Source organism: Galeopterus variegatus, unplaced genomic scaffold, assembly GCF_000696425.1.
Source record: "Galeopterus variegatus unplaced genomic scaffold, G_variegatus-3.0.2 Scaffold1075, whole genome shotgun sequence".
Taxonomy (NCBI): Eukaryota; Metazoa; Chordata; class Mammalia; order Dermoptera; family Cynocephalidae; genus Galeopterus; species Galeopterus variegatus.
Window position 1 is genome coordinate 250198 of NW_007727186.1, and position 20081 is coordinate 270278.

The 20081-nt window shown below is 55.6% G+C and overlaps 1 protein-coding gene across 1 annotated transcript in view; it reads right to left on the bottom strand.

Moving 5' to 3' along the window:
• The window catches only part of MMP17 (matrix metallopeptidase 17 (membrane-inserted)), a 13140-nt gene extending 3860 nt beyond the window's left edge, over positions 1 to 9280 (bottom strand). Inside the window, exons 1-7 of the mRNA XM_008574619.1 lie at positions 8267 to 9280; positions 7731 to 7860; positions 6464 to 6747; positions 5302 to 5478; positions 3926 to 4025; positions 1888 to 1970; positions 1638 to 1790 (exon numbers count right to left, since the gene is read on the bottom strand). Of these exons, the coding sequence (XP_008572841.1) occupies positions 1638 to 1790; positions 1888 to 1970; positions 3926 to 4025; positions 5302 to 5478; positions 6464 to 6747; positions 7731 to 7860; positions 8267 to 8561 (1222 nt within the window). The 5' untranslated portion in view covers positions 8562 to 9280. The remainder of the gene's footprint in view (positions 1 to 1637; positions 1791 to 1887; positions 1971 to 3925; positions 4026 to 5301; positions 5479 to 6463; positions 6748 to 7730; positions 7861 to 8266) is intronic.
• Positions 9281 to 20081: the final 10801 nt, after the last annotated feature.

A 20081-nucleotide genomic window follows, 5' to 3' on the forward strand; every position in this document is an offset into this window, starting at 1 on the left:
TGGGATCCGAACCCTCGGCGGGAGCGCCACCACACTCTCAAGCGGCACACTGTAGCAGTGCGCCACTGGGCCAGCCCAGAATTTTTTTTTTCAAAATAAAGGTTTAAGAAAATGAGGAGGCTCTTTGTGTAGTGACATGAAACAATCTCCATGATGCGGCAAGTGAAGAAGGCAAGGGCCAGAACAGCATGTCCAGTAGGCGACTGTCTGTAGAGAAAAAGAAAAAAATTGGGAAGACCTCTGCGCACTGCTACTGTGCATGTGTGCTCTCTGAAAGGTCACACTCCAGCAAGGAGAACACAGCAGAGAAATCACACCAACATTGGGTACAAAACCTGCTACGATGTGTGCTGTTCTTTGTTTTTTCCATGTGGGGTCCCTGTGGGCAGCCTCCTGGGCACCCACTTTCCCCGAGGCCTGAGCGGTCACCCTGAGAACTTACAGGTGACAGGGGGCTGAGTCGATCACCTTCAAGGGCTGGGCAGTGATGTGAATGCCCAGGGAAGTGGCTCACATAAGAAACACGCAGACATTCTTTACCTCCTCAGAGAAATAGGGTCTTGCCCATGTGTGGGAGCAGCTGCTGCAGAGTCAACAGCGACCCCCCAAATTCACATCCAGGCTGCCGGTGGGCTCACTTGGTTAGAGCATGTGTTGTAACGCCAAGGCCAAGGGTTCAGATCCCCGGACCGGCCAGCAGCCAACAAACAAAGAACAAACAAATTTACATCCCCCCAGATCCTCGGAATGTGGCCTTACTTGGAAATAGGGTCTTTGCAGATGTAATTTGTTAAGATGCAGTCACGTGGGATTGGGGTGGCCTAAATCAATGACAGAGGATGGAGGCAGGGTGGGAGGGACCTGGGGCAGATCCTCACTCTGAGCCTCCAGGGGGAGCCCACCCTGCCCACACCTTTGGGACTTTTGGCCTCCAGAGCTGTGGGAGGGTAAATTCCTGTTGTTTTTAGTTCCTGGCACGTGGCCTTTGTTCTGGCAGCCCTGGGAGACTCACATGCACCTGCCCACAGATTCTGTCTCCTTCTCTTGCCCTAGATGGAGATTTGGATGCAGACAAATGCCTCATGCAAACACAATGACAAAGGACCGAGGCTTTCCTCAGGGCTGGGGGCACGGGGTGGAGAGGTGGCCAAGCTGCCTTGACCTCTGCACGTCCACCCTGTGCCTCCGTCCCCTGCCTCCTGCTGGTGCCTGGTGGCTCCAGCTAAGACACCCTCTCTGATGTTCATGGCTGCTCCTGCTCCTAGACCTCTGTGGGCATTCTCCATGGTCTGCCACACTGTCCCCAGGTCTTTGCTCAAATGGCGTCTCCCTAAAGAGGCTTTTAGGGCCTCAGGACTCTCTCCTGATCACCATTACTTCTCACCACGCTGAGCGCTGTCCCAAATAGACTTTCTTATGATGTGTGGGCGCCAGCAGGACAAGGGCAGGGATTTTCGTCTACTTTGCTCAATGTGAACTGTGGTGCCTACCACAGGATGGGGCATACAGTAGGTGCTCAATATGTACCCATCGAGCACAGGAATGAATGCGCTGCTCTGTGCTCTGGCAGATGCAAAGTCTGCAGGCTGTGGCCTCCATTGGTGTGATCGATGGAGTGCCAGGCGAGGCCCACCCACCTCTGAAGAAGACAATCTTGTGGTCGCTGGTGCGCTCGTACACGGCGTCCACACTGTCCAGGTGCAGTGGCAGGCCCCGCCAGAAGCGGTGCATTTGTGCTGGCTGCAGGGACACCAGGTGCCGGTCCCGTGTCAGCCTCCAGAAATACTTGCCTGGGGAACAGAGGGGAGAGTGGGACTGCAGGTGGTGGATCTGGGCCTGGAGTGGGCCAGGCCTTCCATCCACAGCTGCCGGAGCCCTGGGGGTTACCTTTGAAGAAGAAGGCTTCCCCGCGGATCTGGGCCACTGCATCAAAGTGAGTGTTGCACCGGTGAGGCACGTCCTTCCTGGGCCTGCAGAGCAGAGAGCAGGTGGGCTGGGAGGCAAGGTTCCCACCTGAGCAACTATGGGCAGCTGGGCTTTGCAAACCATGGGGCAGGCAACCATGGAGGGAGCCCCACACTGCTGCCCGTGGGTGCTGTGATGCATAACAGTTGCATCGGAAGAGGAAGGCAAATTAAATGAGAGCTCCTTTCCTCTACTTCGCAGGATGGCAAAGGGCCAGCTTCTGAGCAGGCAGTGTTGGGAGCGTTTGGGCAATGGGCACTCACGCACACTGCGGGCAGGAGTGGAGACTGGCAAGACCCCCAAGAAGTTGATTGGGCATGGTCCACCAAAACACTGAATACACATGCTGCCCCCAGTTCCAGAACTCTGTCCCACAGACAGCGTATTCGTGGCAATGTTATTTGCAATGGCAAAGGCTGGGGACAACTTAAATGTCCACCGTAAGGCACGTTCATGCCAGCGTGGGCACCAGCTCTCCAGGAGAACCAGGCATGTCTGCACGCACAGACACAGGGGGTCTCTCGGGGGCATTAAGTGTAAAAGCAGAGGGCAGGGCGGCAGGTAATATGTGCACCACTGTGCTCAAACACACCCATCTGCGTGTTTGCATTCTCCGACACATGAGAATACCTTTGGAAGGGCACGTGCACACACACGTGTGCTCCCATGGAAGGGATTAAGTGGAGGGTCAGTAGGGAGAAAAACAAACTTTTCATGGCAGGTGCCGTCAGTGCCTTTTTTTTTCTCTTTTTTTAAAAAAAAAGATGACCGGTAAGGGGATCTCAACCCTTGGCTTGGTGTTGTCAGCACCACGCTCAGCCAGTGAGCAAACCGGCCATCCCTATATAGGATCCGAACCCGGGGCCTTGGTGTTATTAGCACCGCACTCTACCGAGTGAGCCACGGGCCGGCCCTGGAGCAGCATCTTTTGACCACAGTGGAAATTCAAGATGTCTGACTGAGTGAGAAAAGTGTAAAACCACTCTACTATCGGAAAACCAAAACCAAACAAAAGTACAGGAGCTGAACCACACGTAAGCGCAGAAAGGTGGCAAGGCAGTTGAAGCGGTAGTGGGTGTGGGCGTCAGGGAAGAGAGTGGCCTGGGACAGCCTCTGCAAGTTCTTGGGTGCTCACTCCACTGAGAGGAGGGGTCTGCACCTGCCCCTTGAGCATGAGCAGGCTCTGACAGCTTTGACTGATAGGGCTAGGCTGAAGTGACAGTGTGACCTTGAGGTGGCTTGTGCTGGGTCTCTGGCAATCCAGCTCTTAGGACAGTCCTCATCAGAAACCAGCAGCCTCTGGGCTGGCCTGTGGCTCACTCGGGAGAGTGCGGTGCTGATAACACCAAGGCCACGGGTTCAGATCCCATATAGGGATGGCTGGTTAGCTCAATGGGTGAGCATGGTGCTGACAACACCAAGTCAAGGGTTAAGATCACCTTACCGGTCATCTTTTTAAAAAAAAATAAAATAAAAAAAGAAGCCAGCAGCCTCGTGGACAGGCCAGAGGTGTCTGTGCAGCTGAATGTCCACTCCCGGAGCTAGCCCTGCCCAGGCACAGACATGATCCCCCCAAAGAATGTTCTGGTATCATGGAGCAGAGACCGGCCATCCGCAGGGCGCATAGAATCCAGGAGCTTAACGGAACAGTGGTTTGATGGTGCTGGTTGGGTGGCTTGTTATGCAGCAGCAGGTGACAGGGACAGAAGTCAAGAGGAAATCACATTTGAAATTCAACATCTCTGCATGGGATCCCAGGAGGGGTGAGCAGTTGTCCCCTCCACTGTCTAGAGTAGTTTAAGAAAAGAAAGCAATGTCCTTTGGGGCTCAGCCAGTGCACCAAGCTGTGCTATTCCCAGGATCAAGCCTGTGTTTGGGACAGGGCAGATATCACCTAGGATGGGGCAGCCGGATGAGGACAGACAGACCAGTGTGTGGCGACCATGGGCCCATGGCTTACAGGGTGCTGGACCGATTGTCAGGAGGCCCCGGCAGGAAGGGGTGCTCCTCAGGCTCTGAAGTGTCCGGTTGCGCTGTGGGGGACACAGACTCCCGCACACCTACGGGAGACATGGAGGATGGCACTGAACGCCGGGACACCTGCCTCCCTTCCCACGGTCCTTCTCGGAATCCCAGGACAGAGCTGAGGCCATTCAGCTGACAGGCTGATCCCGCCCCACAGAGCTGATGTCCAGGCGGGAGCCAGACCACCCAGCACGTCCGGAGAATACGCAGGATGCCTGGAGGTACACAGGATGCCCAGAGGCATTAGGCACAGTGTTTAGTGCCTCGCAACGCCACCCCCGGGTATCTGCTCAGAAGAACAGAAAGCAGGTGTTCCAACAAAAACATGCACCCCCGGGTTCACAGCACCCTGCACAACAGCCAAGCTGGAAACAACCCGAGTGCTCAGTGCTCATCATTGGATGAACAGACAAAGTCACTCAGCCACGAAGAGGAATGGAATCCCAACCCACGCTCTGACACGGACCAACCCTGAAAACATCACGCTCAGTGAGAAAGCCACACACGAAAGGCCACATCATGTGTGATTCTATTTCTTTGAAACATCCAGAATAGCGAACCCTGAGGGACAGAAGGTGGATTAGGGTGGCCGGGGGCTGGGCAGAGGGATGGGGAGAGATGTTAATGGGGACAGGGTCTCTGGTGGTGGCAGTGGGGGTGAAAAGTTCTGGAACCAGACAGAAGTGGTGTTTGCACACCATGTGAATGTGCCAAATGCACAGAAGCACACACTTTAAAATGGCAAATGTTATAAGATAAATAAATAAAATAAAATAAAATGGTGACTGTTACGGGGTGTGGATTTTGCTGCAATAAAAATAACGCACAGGTGTCAGAGGCGAGGGTCCTCGTGGGTGGGGGCAGGAGTGCCGGGACCAGGGTGCAGGAGGTGTGGACGTATGCCGCCTCCCCTGGGATCCAAGTCTTGGCTCTGTGGCTATGACTGGGTTATCAGGGCAACCTACATACCTCTCAGAGCCTCAGTTTCCTCATCGGTAAAGTGAGGACAGCAGTTCCTACCTCACAGGGCTGTTAACATTAGGGGACGCAATGCATGTGAAGTGTTCTGCGCAGGCTGGGGCACCATCAGCACCAACTGTCATAACTCCCAGAGAGAGCATCTGGGGTAGATGTGGAATTGCGGGGGCCTCTGAGGATCCCAGGGATGAGCCTCGACCTCACTCACTCCATCCACATCCAGAGAGCCCTGGGTGTGTGCCAGGCGCTGTTCTGTGCTGAGGACAAGCAGTGAGAAGAGCAGACAATGCTCCACCCCGGGTTCCTGCCCCCTCTTGCAGGTGACGCACTCACCGTACAGCTGCCAGATGCGCACCCTGTCCTCGTAGGGGAGCCCATAGCGCAGCGGGTCGCCCACTGGGCCCTGGTAATATGGCCTCATGATGGAGTGCGTGTCAGCCACATGGCTCAGCCCGACAGCGTGGCCAAACTCGTGCACGGCCACTGCGAACAGGTCCATCCCGAGGGCATCTGAAGACATGGGAGACACATGAGCCGAGGAAGGAGGGGAGCATCTTCACGGGGTAGGGACTGGCAGTCCCCCCTGAGCAGTGGGGCCGGGATGCACACAGCTGGAAGCCCATGGGGGGATCCTGTGTCCCGGTCAGGTGGACTCTGCAGGGTCCCTCAGGACTCACTAGATTCCTACAGAGGTCTATGGGGTCTTTGGGAGCTTTTCAGGCCCTGAGGGTCACTTACAGTGGGGGCTGACCAACTTCTCTGTACAAGGCCATGTGATATAGCATCCTACAGTGTCAATTGGACCCCCAGGCCCTGATGCCCGGGTCCCGTAGGATGGGTCTGGGCTCCCATCATCACGGAGAGCCCACAAGTCCTCTGGGCTGTGACCCCTGCCTCTCAAGGCTAGCCAAGGGCCACAGTCCTGGGTCAGTTCACAGTCTCTTTAGAGCCGGTGTGTGGACTAAGTCTACAATACCCCATCTCCCTTCCCACATCCATGGCCTGTGCCTGGTGACTCTGTTTCCCCCACCAAGGGGAGGAGTCTATTCCCAACCCTTCAACCTGGGGCCCTGTCTGCCTTGGAGGACAGGACTTAGCAGGATGATTCTCAGCCTGGGCTGCAGAGGCCCTGCAGACTTCCTCTGTTCCCTCTCCTGGACTCTGAGCTGTGATGAGGACAAGCCTGGCTCAGCCAGCGGGAGCCCCTGCCCACGGGTGGGAGCGAGCCCAGCTGAGGCTGGCCAGGCTGACCACAGATGCACAGGTGAGATCAGCCTCAACGGGAACTGGTCAGCTGTGCCCAGGCTGGATTCATGTGCCAAACAGTTGTGCACTGTTTGAAGCCAGAGGGGTTGGGATTGTCATGCAGAGTCATGACTTTCTTGATCTTACGGGGTGGGTGTGGTTCCTTCTCACATCCTGGGGTCTGCATGGTCCACAGGGGCTGCCCAGGCCTATGGGGTCCCACAGACTCAGTGTCCACCCCTGGACATACCTGAGGAGCGAAAGGTCCAAGCCTCGTCGTCATCAAAGTGGGTGTCCCCTGCAGTGTGGTGGTCGCCAGGGAAGAAGGCGTGGGCCACAGTGCCACCGGGGCCGTCGAAGGGGTAGCGGTCATTGTGGTCCGCCTTGGAGAAGTCGATCTGGATGTCGGCGGCACTGCCCGCCACCTCATGGAAGTTCAGCGGCGTGATGTCGCTCCAGACCTTGAGGGCGTAGTACATGAGTGCCCGCACTGTGTCGCGGCCCAGGGGCGAGTCCCGCGGGAAAGTCCGGACCCTACAGGGCAGGGGTCAGAGCGAGAGTCCAGGTCACAGAGGACAGGCCAAGTGCCCCCCCAACCCTCAGGCTGAGTGTCTTCCCTGGAACATTCCTCCCCGGGGTTGGTCACTACCCCTCCCAGGGTGCACCCCACCAGCTTCTGCCTTTTTCCCCTCCCATGTCTGATGCCCCCACGAAGATCCCAGGTGTTCTCCTGGATGCCCAAGGAGATGGAAGGAGGTGAGAGTACAGGTGGTCTGAGACCCCCGGACACATCAGCCCCAGGCCCCTTGGCAGGCTGAGTCCTGCTCACCTGCACTACCTGCTCCCAGTAGAAGGGCCTCCCTGGTCACCAGTTCACACACTGGCCAGGGCCCCTCTGAGCCTGTTCTGACCCCAGGGAACAGCAGGAGGGAACCAGCCCAGGTGTGGCTGGCCGAATAGTGTCCTACCAAATTTATGTCCTTCTGGAGCCTTAGAATGTGACCTGATTTGGAAGTAGGGTCTTTGCAGGTTCAAGTAAGGTAAGGATGGAGATGAGGGTGGACCCTAAATCCAATGAGCATCTGTATAGGAGCCAAGAGGGAGCACAAGACACAGAGAGGAGAGGCCGTGGGAAGACAGAGGTGGGAACGGAGAGACACAGCTGAGGGCTGCTGTCACAGAGCTGGAGAGGGGCCTGCATGGGCTCGCCCTTGGAGCCTCCACAGGGAACCCACCCTGCCCACACCTTGATTTTGGACTTCTGGCCTCTAGAATGCAGAGCATAAATTCCTGTGGTCTTTTTTTGTTTGTTAGTATGATTTTTGGCAGCTGGCTGGTGTGGGGATCTGAACCCGTGACCTTTGTGTTACAAGGCTGTGCTCTAACCAATAGACCTAGTTGGCCAGCCTTCCAGTGGTCTTAAGACTCTGCTTTGTGGGCATTTGCTTTGCAGCCACAGGACAACGGAGGCACAGGCAATGCCAGGCCCATGCGGGCGCTCCTCAGCCTCCACCCACCTCCACGACAGGTTCCTCTTATTCCACTTGGTTGGGGCCAGAGCCTGGCGCCTCCTTCGAGCCTGGACCATGGTGGGGAGGTCCGGGAGGGAGCAGCGTGGGGTCTTCATCAGTGCCAGGGTGGCCTCATCTGCAGGGGCATGGGGGTGGAGGTCAGACCTGGGCCGGTTCTCACCCACCCCGACTTGGGATTCCGAGCATCTCCCTAAGTCAGAATCTCCAACTCTGGCCACTGGCACCAAACTCAGGTCCTGCCCCGCCCCCCGCTCCCCAAGCAAAGTCTGCTGGGGGGTAAGGCCCAGGCTTCGAGCTATGCCAAGCCCCACTGCTGAAGTGGTTATGTTCGTGGACCAGGATAGAAGTGACATTTATACTTATGACATGGCCCTGACCAATCAATCAGAACAGTCAGTGACAGGCCCCAGCCAATCAGAATGGTCAGCGGCAGGGCCCCGACCAATCAGAAGGGGCTTGGTTGAGTTGGTGCAGCCTGGACAGGGACCACAGTGTCTCCTGCTGTCCTGTGCAGAACTGACCCAGGACGCCAGTGGCCTCCAGGCCGCCAAACTGCTGCATGGCTGCGATGGCCTTGGACAGCTCCTCTTGGGTCTGCAGCTGCCCTGTCGCAGGGTCTGCCGGGGGCAGGTAGCCGAACCTGCTTAGCCACTCCTGGGGGCAGAGAGCAGAGTGAGGGGTGGCAGTAGAGGGCTCAGCCCCACCCAGAGGAGCCTGCCCCAGGCCCACTGCTGTTGCAGGAGACAGGTTTCTCCCAACCTGACCAACACCACCCCAGCCCCAGCCCTGCATTAGTTCACAAGGGACCTCTTGCATCTTCCTTAAGTCACTTTACAGGAAGCTGCTGGAGAAGTATCTAATAAACTTGATGCCCCTTAGACGGGGTGAGCTCGTGCAGTGCACAACCTGTACAACTGCTCATGGTAGCCCTGCCCCATCTCACTCCTCCTCAGGCAGCAAAATCCCCAGGGGGCACTCTTGAGAAGGTGAAATTTAAAAGGTTATTAAACATAGCCAATGCCAAATGCAGGCCCTAAGCCGGCCTGTAGGGGGCAGTCTAGGACTGAGGTCTGAAACCCTAGCTGAGGGGAAATGGGCTCAAACTCCTCCAGTTTTAGGAATCAAGCCATGAGCTAAACGTCCATGAAGGAACGGCATCGTAAGGCAGTTAAAAGCCCAGGCTCGAGCCAGGCCACCCAGGTTCGAATCCTACTTGACTACTTCCTTGCTGTGAGACCCAGGGCAGGTTAGTCAATCCCTCTGGGCTGTTCCTTCAGTTGTTGAGCCAATAAGAGTCCTTACTTTGCAGGGTGGTTGTAAGGATTTATCAGTCAAGACGAGGGAAAAGCTCACACCAGCACCTGACACAGGTGCTCTATAAGGTGTATGTGGCATTGTCAGGACTGCTCTGCTGAAAAGGGCCACAGTGGGGATGGGTGGGAGGGCCCCCCCATGCAAAACAGGAAGCAGGAGTGGAGGGCAACCTTTTACCAGGGACACAAATTAAGCCTCCTCTCCAAGCCCCAGTCGCCTCTGCCACCCCTACAGGGGCCCTAGGACAGGGAGGCCCCAATGCTATCATTGGGGGAGGCCTGGGACAGGGAGGCCCTGATGCCATCATTGGGGGGTGTAGTGGATTGAATTATGTCCCCCCAAAACTCCCGGAAGCTTGAATTGTGTCCCGCAAATTTTATGTACTAGAAACTTGGTCCCACTGTGACTGTTAGAAGGGTGGGAAATCCTATTATGGTAATTGTAAGGTGTGGCCTTGAAGAGATGGTTAGATTGTAGAACCATGCAGCAGAGAATGGATTAATAATGGTGGTCGGGGGCATGGTTTGGAGGGCTTTAAAAGGTGAGCATGAAGAGTCTGTCTCTCTGCTCTCTCTGCTTCCACCATCTTGCAATGTGGAGATGGCCAGTGCGCTCACTGGCTGAGCGTGGTGCGGGCGACACCAAGCCAGGGGTTGTGATCCCCTTACCGGTCACAAAAAAAGAAAGGACAAAAAAAAAAAAAAAAAAATTTTGTTTTCTTTATAAAATACCCAGTTCTTGGGCTGGCCCTGTGGCTCTCTCGGGAGAGTGTGGCGCTGGTAGCTCTGAGGGTTTGGATCCTATATAGGGATGGCCGGTGCACTCACTGGCTGAGCGTGGTGCAGACCACACCGTGCCGAGGGTTGCGATCCCCTTACTGGTCAAGAAAAATACCCAGTTCCATGTAGTTTGTTATAAGCAACAGAAACAGACTAAGACAGTGGTCTGTGAACAGGGAGGCCCTGATACCATCCATGGGGGCTGCTCCACTCCCAGCTACAGTTTCTTCAACTGCCAAGCAGCACTCACACCCACCACAGACTGCTGTGACAATCCACGAAAACCACTCTGCCCTGTGGACAGAGCACCAGGGGTGGGCTCCCTGATGGCTAGCTGGGGGACCCACAGGTGGGTGTAAGGACAGTTCCAGGGACTCTGAGGCCCACCCCATCCTGGATCTGGCTTCAGGAAAGGCACAACTGGGGGTGACAAGCAGGGGTCCAGCTTGCAGCCCTATTTTTTTTTTTTTTGATGGGCATTTAAAGAATTCTCTTGATTAACCTATGTCACCTGCTGGGTCCCCAAAACTTCTGAGCTTGCAGCCCCCACCTGAGCTTTTCTATGGGCTGGTGGTGTCCTATAGACCCTCCTCACCCACATAGGGCTCCACCATCCTGGAATTCCCAGGGGCCTCAATCAGTACACGCTCCACTGACCAGGAGGGGCAGCCTCAATGATCTGCATATAATTTACATAAACCTGCAGAGACCCAGCTAGACCATCCTTTCCAGGTAACACTGCATCCTTCCTGGGGTCCTCCCTCTGTTGCTTTACCCATTCTGCAAACCTACTGACCCAGACCTTCCCCTCTTAGCCCTGATGGGAGATCCCCAAGAGTGCCTGTGCAGAACTGGGGTGTCCCGGAAATCCCCTAGGGTCTGGGGCCCCCTCTAAGGCTGTAGGGCAGGACAGGAACCCTCCAAGTGCACACTAATGATTTGAGGGGGAAGTTTCTCCCAAGGGGGCCTTGGGAGTGACAACCTAAGCTCACACAAGATGGGATGGTGACTGTGTGCCCTGGGCATTGGCCCAGACAGGCCACCTCCCCACTTTAAGCTCTGCCCTCTGTGGTGTTAGGATCTTTACAAGCCCTGGATGTTCTTTCCAGAGAACACCCCCACCTCCATGTTGTTCACATCACTTCAAACACATTAAAATGCACGCACATCAGTCAACAAGATTTACTAAGCATATCCCACAGCTGTTCTGGGCATTGGAGAAACCCAAGACAGCATTCTGCATTAAATACGTGCATTTCTGGCTACATACGTTTTTCTTAAAAAAGTTTTACAGACATTTTGGGCCGGCCCCGTGGCTCACTCAGGAAGAGTGCGGCGCTGGAAGTGCTGACGCTGCAGGTTTGGATCCTATATAGGGATAGCCAGTGCGCTCACTGGCTGAGCGTAGTGCAGACCACACCATGCCGAGGGTTGCGATCCCCTTACCGGTCAAAAAAAAAGTTTTACAAACATTTTAAAGTTTTGAATCTGCAGTTTTCTTATCAAATGTCCAAACACACACACACACACACATTTTGTAGTTCTTTTTTTTTTTTAAAGATGACTGGTAAGGGGATCTTAACCCTTGGCTTGGTGTTGTCAGCACCACGCTAAGCCAGTGAGCAAACCGGTCATTCCTATATAGGATCCGAACCCAAGGCCTTGGTGTTATCAGCACCACACTCTCCCGAGTGAGCCACGGGCCGGCCCTCACTTCTGTAGTTCTTTGTTAAGATCACAGGCTCAAGCTACATGGTCATGGTGTCTCACAGTTACATGCCCCCTCCTGCAGGAAGCCCTCCAGAGCTTCCTCAGACCATATACAAGGGGACTTCAAGAAGTTTGTGGAGGGCCGGCCTGTGGCTCACTCGGTAGAGTGCGGTGCTAATAACACCAAGGCCCCGGGTTCGGATCCCACATAGGGATGGCCGGTTCGCTCACTGGCTGAGCATGGTGCTGACAACACCAGTCAAGGGTTAAGATCCCCTTACCGGTCATCTTTTTAAAAAAAAAAAAAAAAAAAAGAAGTTTGTGTAAAAAACAGAAAAGATACAAATAAAAAATATAAACTTTATTTTTCAACATAAGCTACATCAAGTTCAAGACACTTTTGTAAGTGATGATGAAGACACCAGCCATTTAGTCCATCCCTAAAGAACTGAAGGTCCTTAAATTTAACCATGTCAATGTAGTCTTTTTTTTTTTTTTCATGACCGGTAACGGGATCGCAACCCTCGGTGTCATGCCCACACCGCGCCCAACCAGTGAGCTGACCGGTCTCTATATGGGATCCGAACCCTCGGCGGGAGCACCGCACTCTACCGAGTGCGCCACCGGGCCAGCCCTCAATGTAGTCTTTTTTGCATTATTAGCTGAAGGAAAATGGGTGCCCTTTAAATATTTTTCAAGATTAGCATATCAGCCAGCCACCAACCCCCGCTATAAAAAAAGATTTTTAAAGATTGGGATGGGAAACAAAAAGAAGTCAGAAGGAGCTGTAATGTGGATGCCTAATTAAGTCCCATAGAAACTCTCCCCAAATTGTCCCTGTTTGATGAGAAGGATGAGCCGGAGCATCGTTACAGTGGTGGACTCTAGTGGAACTTGCCTGGGCACTTTTCTTCTAAAGCTCTGGCTAATTTTTTCAAAACAGTCATAATAACTAGATGTTATCATTCTTTGGCCCTCCAGAAAGTCAACAAGCAAAATGTGTTGAGCATCCCAAAAAACTGTTGCCATGACCTTTGCTCTTGACTGGTTCCCTTCTGCTTTGGCTGGACCACTGCCACCTCTCGTTAGCTATGGCTTTGATTGTGCTTTGTCTTCAGGATGGTAAAGCCATGTTTCATCTCCTGTTACAATTCTTTGAAGAAATGCTTCAGGATCTCGATCCCACTTGTTTAAAATTTCCATGGAGAGCCCTGCTCTTGTCTGCAGCTGATTTGGGCACAACAGTTTTGGCACCCACCGAGTGAAAAGTTTGCTTAATTTTAATTTTTCAGTCAGAATTGTGTAAGCTGAACCTATTGAGATATCTACGGTGTTGGCTATTGTTTCTGTTGATAAGCATTGGTTCTCTTCAATTAGAGCACGGACAAGATTAATTTTTTCCTCGCAAATTGCTGTGGATGGTCTACCGCTGTGGGCTTCATCTCCAACATCTTCTCGTCCCTTCTTAAAACGAGTTACCCATTTGTAAACTGCTGATTTCTTTGGGGCACTGTCCCCATAAACTTTTTGTAAAGCTTCCATGATTTCACTGTTCTTCCACCCAAGCTTCACCATAAATTTGATGTTTGTTCTTGCTTCAATTTTAGGAGATTTCATGTTGCTCTGATAGGGGCTCTTTTCAAGCTGATGTCTTATCCTTCTTAGAGCCTCAAACTAGATCCTGTTTAGACATGTTATAACAAGTTAGTATGAGTTTATTTTGGTGCAAAAAAATTTGCAATCCGTTCATAGTTTTCTCATAATATGCATTTCCCATGAACTTTTTGAAGACCTCTCGTAGGATGCCAGATGAGGATGGACACCTTCTCCCTTACCAGGGAAGGGTCCATACAGGCCTTCCTCCACCCAGGCCAACTGCTTCATGGGTTGGCCAACTGGGGGATGAGACAGCCTGGGAGGATCACCCACCTTCCCAGCATTCCCTGCCAGTAAGCTGGGGTAATAGCTAGGTGGCAGTGCTGAGCAGGTAAACACCCGCTCTGGGCAGGGAACATTTCTGGGCTTTACCGGCCTCTAGCTGAGCCTGGGGGCCCAGCAGATAGCACTACAGGTGGTTTTAAAATGCTTTCCAAGGTTAAAGGCAGGTGGTATTTCTAGCTGCAGGTCTGAGTGTCTCCTGTTTCAACCTGCAGGACAAGGGCCAGAGCTGAGCTGCAGGTGCTGCCCTGGGACAGGCAACCCCCCTTCCTTCCCAGTCCCCAGCACTGGGCCCAAAGGTCACGGCCTCTGTCACCTGCTTGGCCCCTGGGAATGCTGGAGGTTGCAGCCTCCTGACTGCAACTGGGGACTGCACCATCAATCTCAGACCCCTCCCCATGATTCCAAGGCCCCTGCAGGCAAAGGCTCCCCTGGGAGAGGCCTTCTGTGGTAGGCTTCTGTGCCAATTCATGGACACAGCTGGACTGAAAGACCCTAAGCTGTCTGACACCAGGACAAATCCCTGGCAGGTTTAGGGGTGCTGGCAGCCGCAGGCTCTCAAGTGGACATATGAGCAGAGGTGGTCCCCTACCTCTGCAGGGCCTTCTGAATCCATAGGGCATCCCCCAGCCCAGACCTGCATCCTTCTGTTCTACCCTCTTCAGGAGAGGCAGAAGTGTCCAGAAGCCCCTGACCCTCCTGGGAAGGGCTGGCGTGTGTCCCAGTCCCTGGGAGAGAGGCAAATTCCCAATCCATGGGGGTCTATATTGTTGTGTTCTGGCCTGGTAGTTAATGCATTCTGAAATGTCCAACAAGGCTGGGAGTGTGAGCCTAGGGGGACATGGGTTAAGAAGCTGAGAAAAATGGTCCTCAGAGGCTGTGGTCCCTGCAGGGGGCAAAAGCTGCAAAGAAACCTAAAGGCAGTAGCAAAGGCAACCCCCTCCCCAGCACCCCCACCCTAACCCCCTCCAACCCGCGGGGGCTGATGCTGGAGCCCTTCCCCCCACCACAGCTGTGCCTACACAGACCCCCACCCATCCCCCAATACCTACGGAGCCTGCGATCGCACGCGGCCGGGGGCATCCGGTCTGGCTGCCCGCTTCCCGCCTGCCCGCGCCCACCTCTGCCTGGTCCTCCCTGCTGTCGCCACGGTGACGGCAATCTCCAGGGCAACGGAGGCGGCGGCGGGCGGGCGCTGTGCAGTGGAGGGGTGAACCTTCCAGAAAGCCACGGGGGAGAGGTGGGGCCTCCAGGATGAGGGAGGGTGCAGGAGGGGAGCCCCGACTCCACAACAGTCACCTCAAGGCCAGCCGTCATCCGGGGATGCTGCTCCCACGCCCCTGCATGAGCTGGGCCATGCTGCAGATGGGAGCACAGAGGCCCACAGAGAGCGTGCTGCCAGCATAGGCCTGGAGGGGAGCCCGCAGCCCCACTGTCATCCAGATGCACCCAGCATCCATCCTGCAGCCCACCCAGCCTTGCCTCTGGGTTTCATTTTTCCATGGAAACAGTTTATCACTGTTTGACACAATGTGTATCTTTTTACAGCTTTAACGAGGCATAATGTACATAGCATAAAATTCCACTTGATGATTTTTAGTAAATTTATAGATGGTGCAACCACCACCCCCTGGAGCTGTATGGTACTGATTTATTTTAACTGTCCACTCCTGCCCAGAGTGCCCACGCACCTCCGGCCCACAGCCCCTGGCGAGGCGCCTCCACAGCTGAGCTGAGGCCCTGCCCTCACACCCACCTCTCACTTGCTAGACCAGCCTCATGGCGGGGGGAGAGCTGGTGCCACTAGTCCCATTTTACAGAAGAGGAAAATGAGGTTCAGAGAGGTTGAGTAACCTGCCCACAGTCACACAGCAGAGTCTAGCTCCAGTGTCTGTGTCTGACCAACTCAGCCATGTGGCCCCTGAAAAGCTCAAAGGGAAAGGCACCGGGCTGGGCCCTCAGGTAGGGTGGGGTCCCCTGTACCGGTCTTCCTTGGAGGCTGATTCTGGGGCTGGCTGGCTGTTGGGGTGACCCCAACACCCCAGAATCTTCCCCATGGATATTCCCAGATCTCCCTCTGACAGTCCATCCGTCTGTCCACATAACACCTCCCCCTAGAACACTCGCTGTGGCAGGCGCTGGGGGGACAGTGAAGACCCAGACCCACCCTGTGCTGCTGTCTACCTAAAGTGGACAGTGTTGTGGGGAAGACGAATGAAAGACCAGTGAACACACTAATAAGTGAGACTTAGGTGGTCATTACGTCATGCACAATAATGATTACTGTAAGTGATTCCAACAGCTAACAATTGCTGAGCACCTTCCATTCATTAATCTACTTAATGTTCAAACATCCCTCAGGCGTGCACTGTGAGGTCAGGGATTTTGGATTCAGAAATGCATTTGGCACACGGTAGGTGCTCAATAAATAACTGCTGAATAAACCTTATGAAATGAACACTGTCACTATCCCCATTTTACAAACAAGGAAACTGAGGCATAGAGAGATTGGGACACTTAGCCACAGACACAGCCAGTGAGTGGCACAGCTGGGACTGGAACCCAGGCTATCTGGCTTCAGGGCCTATGCCTGTAACTAACATGGAGTAGGAGCGGTAAGAGCCTGGATGGAGGGGCTGATTAAATGGGTGCTCAGGGAAGATATCCTGGGGGGACACATTTGGCCTGAACAGGTGACCAGCCCTGGGAAGAGTGCTCATGGCAGTAGAACAGTATGTGCAAAGGCTGTGAGGCAGGACCCAGCCTGGGAAGTGCAGCAGAGAGGAGCTGGTAGGACTGGAGTACAGGAAGGAGGGATGGGAGAAGTAGGTGGGCCAGGTCGTGTGGGACCCTTAGGGCCAGGTAAGGAGTGGGACTTGATTCTAAGTGGGAGGGTAACAGGCTCTGTCCAGACCACCCCATCCCATCCTTGCTGTGAGCTGGACAGTGCCAGGAGGGACCCGGATCCCAGAGGTGGGTACCCAGCAGGCTCACAGCTAACACATGACAGATGCACCACCCTTCATGTGCCAGCACCAGCTCTTCACTGAGCTGGGGCTAGCATCTCACCAGAAGCTCAGATCCACCGTTAACAAAGTCAAAAATCACATGCGTGCAAAGTGCCCTTGGAAATCCCTCAGGAAGGTTCTGTTGGAGAATACCCTGCTGAGCCCCCCAAACTCTCTCCAGCTTGCTCCCCCTACCCACCCCAGAACCGTCAGAAGCACCACCTGATGGATGTACAGCAGCCTGTTCTGGTGCCCACTTTACAGATGAGGAGACTGAGGCCCAGCGCTGTTGGGTCACAGAGCTAGTGAGTGGAAGCCTGGATCCAGAGCTCCTGCCTGTGTTAAGGGGCCACATCAGAGGGACATGTTTCCTGAGCTGCTGGATTGGCCACCAGCACCAAGGAGCAAGGAACACACAGACACTCTGCTCTGCTCCCCCTCATCTGGCTCAGGGTGAAACCATGGGTTCACTGAACCATTCCTGGCTCTCTTGGTTTTGGCAGAGGGCGTACGGCTGAAGTTCTGAGTGCAGCTGCAGGTGCAGGGTGTCAGAGCAGTGACACAGAGATCAAGGGCACACTGGGGCCACAGACTTGCTGGGGTGCTGGTGCTGAGGGACACAGAGGCCAGCCTGCCACCTCCCCCAATGGTCTAGGGTACTGGCTCCCACCCATCACTCCCCAACCCCTCGTAGCCTCCTGGGCTTCTGAGACCCCTGCTTGCCCCCAGGTACCCTCACACAATCTCAGCAACAAACATTTTCACTCACATGGGCAGGAAAGATCAAACATCCACCACTATGCCCGGCCTGGGACTAAGAGAACCCACAGACTTTGTTTCTGAAAGTGGAAATCCACGTAGAAACTTTAGAAGACAATTTGCCCAAATCTGCCACCATCTGACTAACACTCACACTGTCTTGCAGGCACCTCTCCAGGGCTGGGCCCCGCAGACCCTCCTGCAGCAGCATCCAGAGGACTCCAGCAGTGTGCTAGTGACAGCAATACTAGAGACCGCTGCACGTCCATGCCAGAGCCTGGCTAACGGTGTGGCATTGTGCAGTGAAACACGATGGGCGACAGAAAGGGCCAGGCCGATCTAGGCATTCTGATAGGGAATGTCCTCTAAGACAGACTGCTAAGTGAAAACAGTGAGGTACAGACCGTGGGCAGCGTGTCCCGGTCTGTGTAAAAATAAGGCCCTGACATACCCATGTCCTCATACGTGCCCAGACAGGCTCTAGAAGAATCCTCAGGAAACCAGAAGCTAGGAGCCTGGCTTTGCTGTGGAGACGCCTCTGCATGGCTTGAATATTTTGCTGTGGGGATTACCTACTCAAAAAACCAAATGATGAGAAACTCAAGACCACAAGGACTTGCGGCTCAGCCGGCAGCCCCAGGGGGGCACAGCTCGCTCTTTTGTCCCCACTGCGCCATTGCCTGAAAGCTCCCATTAGCTGGTCGGGCAGGCTCAATCCCCGGCTTTGTTCACTTGCTGATGCTGGGGGTGGGCTGGGCCGGGCAAGCCCTCCCCGACCCGCCTGCGCTCCAGACCCCCTGGGCACAGCTCCGTCTGGCAGAAGCTGGGTCACTCACAAAGGGGCCCTTCTCCTCCCTGGCGCCCAGAGTCAGCGGCCCTCAGAGGGCGGTCTGGAGAGGGGGCGGTAGACAATCCCCCGCCCTCATAAATCCCTGCTATCTATCTCCCCTCTGGGCCTGAGCGCTGACATGTCATTCCCCCTAGGGCCACCAGGAGCCGCCCTCCGCCACCAGTCGGGAGCAGGAGGCAGGAGAGCTGTTCCATACCCGGCCAGGGTCCCAGCCTTCCCCGAGTGGGGGGCCTCTCTGGGCAGCACCGTCCTCTCTTTACCTACGAGCTAGACGCAAGGGCCCCGCTGCCTCTGGTCAGGCTGGGGAGCGAAGTCTCCTGCTTACTGTGGCCGAAAGGGTGCAGGGTGGGGGATGGGTGACCCCGGAGTGCTGGTGAACCCAGAGGTCCCGGAGCAGGGACAGGAGTAGGCACACAGGTCCAAGCTGGAATGAGTGGGCCCGACCTGTTCTCTCCAGGAGGGCAGGCAGAGAGAAACTTACCAACTGCACTGGATCTGATCAGCCAACTTGGCTGGACCAGGAGCTCCATCCTCGACTGTTCTGACCCCACCCCCATCAGCCCTCCAGGCCGAGCCCTTTCTGTGGCACCCCCGGAACTGGAAGGCGGGGGTGGGTGGGTGGGGGATGGGTTCTATCACCCGACCAGACCTACGGACAGGCCATCCCCAGAGCATGTGCCCCAGAGGGGGCTCCAGGAAACCCCCAGCTACAAGGGGGTCTGGAGGAGGCGTGAGGGCACCCCTATTTCAGAGGCGGTTTGGCTGGGAGGAAGCCGGCTGTGGGGGCATCTGGATTCAGGCAGCAGGGACAGTAGCCAGCACCCTCCTAGATGGCTGCGAGGGCTGGTGCTGCCTGGGTGGGGGTGGCCTAGTTCTGTCACCCAAGTGCCCCCACCCAAATGCCTCCACCTGCCCGAAGTCCCCCTGGAGCGACTAGCTTGGACCCAAAGGTTTTTGGAGCTCCCGAACGCCCGTGGCGCTGCGAGGGGCTCTGGCTAGACCCATAGAGAGGTTGCCTGTGGACACGGCCGGGCGCCTGTGTGGGGGCAGGGAGGCCGTCCCTGCCCTGGCCGAGGTCTTTGGATCTGGGTGCACTGAAGGTAGCTGCATGGGCAGGAGCCTCCGAAGGAATCGGCTTAATCCACCGCGCCTCGTGCCTTTGCCTGGCCTCGAGGGCTGTTGGTGGAGACCATAAAGTCTGATCTTCCAGACCCACAGGAGGCTAACCCCGGCGGGCTGAACCAGGAGAGGGCTTTGCAGGGTTCCGAGGCCAAACTTAGGATAGCCGGCGTGTGGGGGTGGGAGGGTTGGGGGGGTGAGTATGGGAAGAGGACGGTTGGGGAAGGCGGAGGGGCTGCACCAGGCCTGGAAATGGGAGGGGGTCCCCACCCGTCTCAGGACGGGATCAAGGGGGCGGCAGGGCAAGGATGACCGCTCTGGTAGTGGAAGTGGAGGAAGGACAGGGCCAAGATCCATGCCCCTTTGCTCCCCCAACACCCTCAACAGAGCAAACTCGGGAACCACAGGCTTTCCGGGGCGCCCACACTCCACAGCCCCGGCCCTTCCTCGCTTCGGGATGTGCGCCCCGAGCCCCCTCCACTTCCACCGGGAACGCACGCGGAGCGCACCACTCCAGGCACCTGAGACGGCTGTTCCCACCCGCTGCGAGGTTCCCCTTTGGAGCTGATCCAAGCCGGCGACTCGGGCTAGGACTAGACCACCCCCCCACCTCCCCCACGGGCTCCTGCGGCTGCGGCGCGCTCCGTGTGCACGGGGCCGAGAAGGGACTCGGCGCCTTCCTAGACCCGGAAGCGCGGGCCCCAGACCCGGGTGCGCTCGCATCACCCTCAGCCTCAGCTTTCCTGCCTAGGAAATGGGTCCAGGGCGCCCTGGTTCCCGCACGACGCGAGACGCGCTGATGGGGCTGTTCCCGGCACCACGCGCAACCGACCGCTGGCCCGCGGGGACTCCAAATCCC